We start from the raw sequence: 863 nt of genomic DNA on the forward strand, positions 1-863 counted from the left end.
GCTGCTGCTTAGGGGCCCCTAAGCGAGGCACCAGCACTAACTGACACAGACAGATGTATTTGCTGCTGCTTCTGCTGCTGCTGGTTTTGCTTCTGCTGCTGCTGCTGCTGCAGTTGCTGTTGCTGTTGCTGCTGCTGCTGCTGCAGCTGCTGCTGCACCTTTAATGTCTGCTGCTGCTGAGCGTTTTGCTGCTGCTGCTTCGAGTGCTGCTATTGCATGCGTCCTCCTTGCAGTTGCTGCTTCTCTTGCTGCTGCTGCTGCTGCTGCTGCTGCTGCTGCTTCTTTCTGTCTCTTTGTAGCAGCAGCAGCAGTTGCTGCTGCTGCTGCTGCTGCTTCCTCTCGGCGCTGCTGCATCTGCTGCAGCTCTCTATGAGCCTCACTAGCAGCAGCAGCAGCAGCTGCTGCTGCTGCTCTTCTTTCTCTTGCTTCTTCTCTTGCTGCTGCTTCTGCTGCTGCTGCTGCTGCTGCTGTTTCTGCTGCTGCAGCTTTTGCTGCATCTGCTGCTTTCGCCTGCTGTGTTGCTGCTGCTGCTGCTGCTGCTGCTTCCTTTGCTTTAATAGAAGCAGCAACTCTTTTTTCTTCTGCTGCTGCTGCAGCTGCTGCTGCTGCTGCTGATGTTTTCTTTGCCTGCTGCAGCTGCTGCTGCCTCTCCTCTGCTTGAGCTCGTGCTGCTGCTGCTGCTGCTGCTGCTGCTGCTCTGCTGCTGTTAAGTTTCTCTGCTGCAGCAGCAGCAGCAATAGCAGCAGCTTTAAGACTTTGTGATTTCTCTCTTGCTGCAGCAGCACGTTCCTTGGCAGCAGCAGCAGAAACTGAGCTCTCCTGTGTCATCAGCACTAAACTAAATATAATAATAAAAATAAAAT

At 53.7% G+C, this 863-nt stretch overlaps 1 protein-coding gene across 1 annotated transcript; it reads right to left on the reverse strand.

Moving 5' to 3' along the window:
- Positions 1–36: 36 nt before the first annotated feature.
- On the reverse strand, positions 37–828 carry EMH_0000160 (uncharacterized protein; the record flags this gene model as incomplete). Its single annotated transcript, XM_038022216.1, has 1 exon — positions 37–828. One exon carries the CDS (start codon positions 826–828, stop codon positions 37–39), a length of 792 nt encoding a protein of 263 aa, XP_037878070.1.
- Between the last annotated feature and the right edge of the window lie 35 nt (positions 829–863).

The sequence above is a fragment of the Eimeria mitis genome, genomic scaffold, assembly GCF_000499745.2.
Source record: "Eimeria mitis Houghton genomic scaffold, Emh_scaff12253, whole genome shotgun sequence".
Taxonomy (NCBI): domain Eukaryota; phylum Apicomplexa; class Conoidasida; order Eucoccidiorida; family Eimeriidae; genus Eimeria; species Eimeria mitis.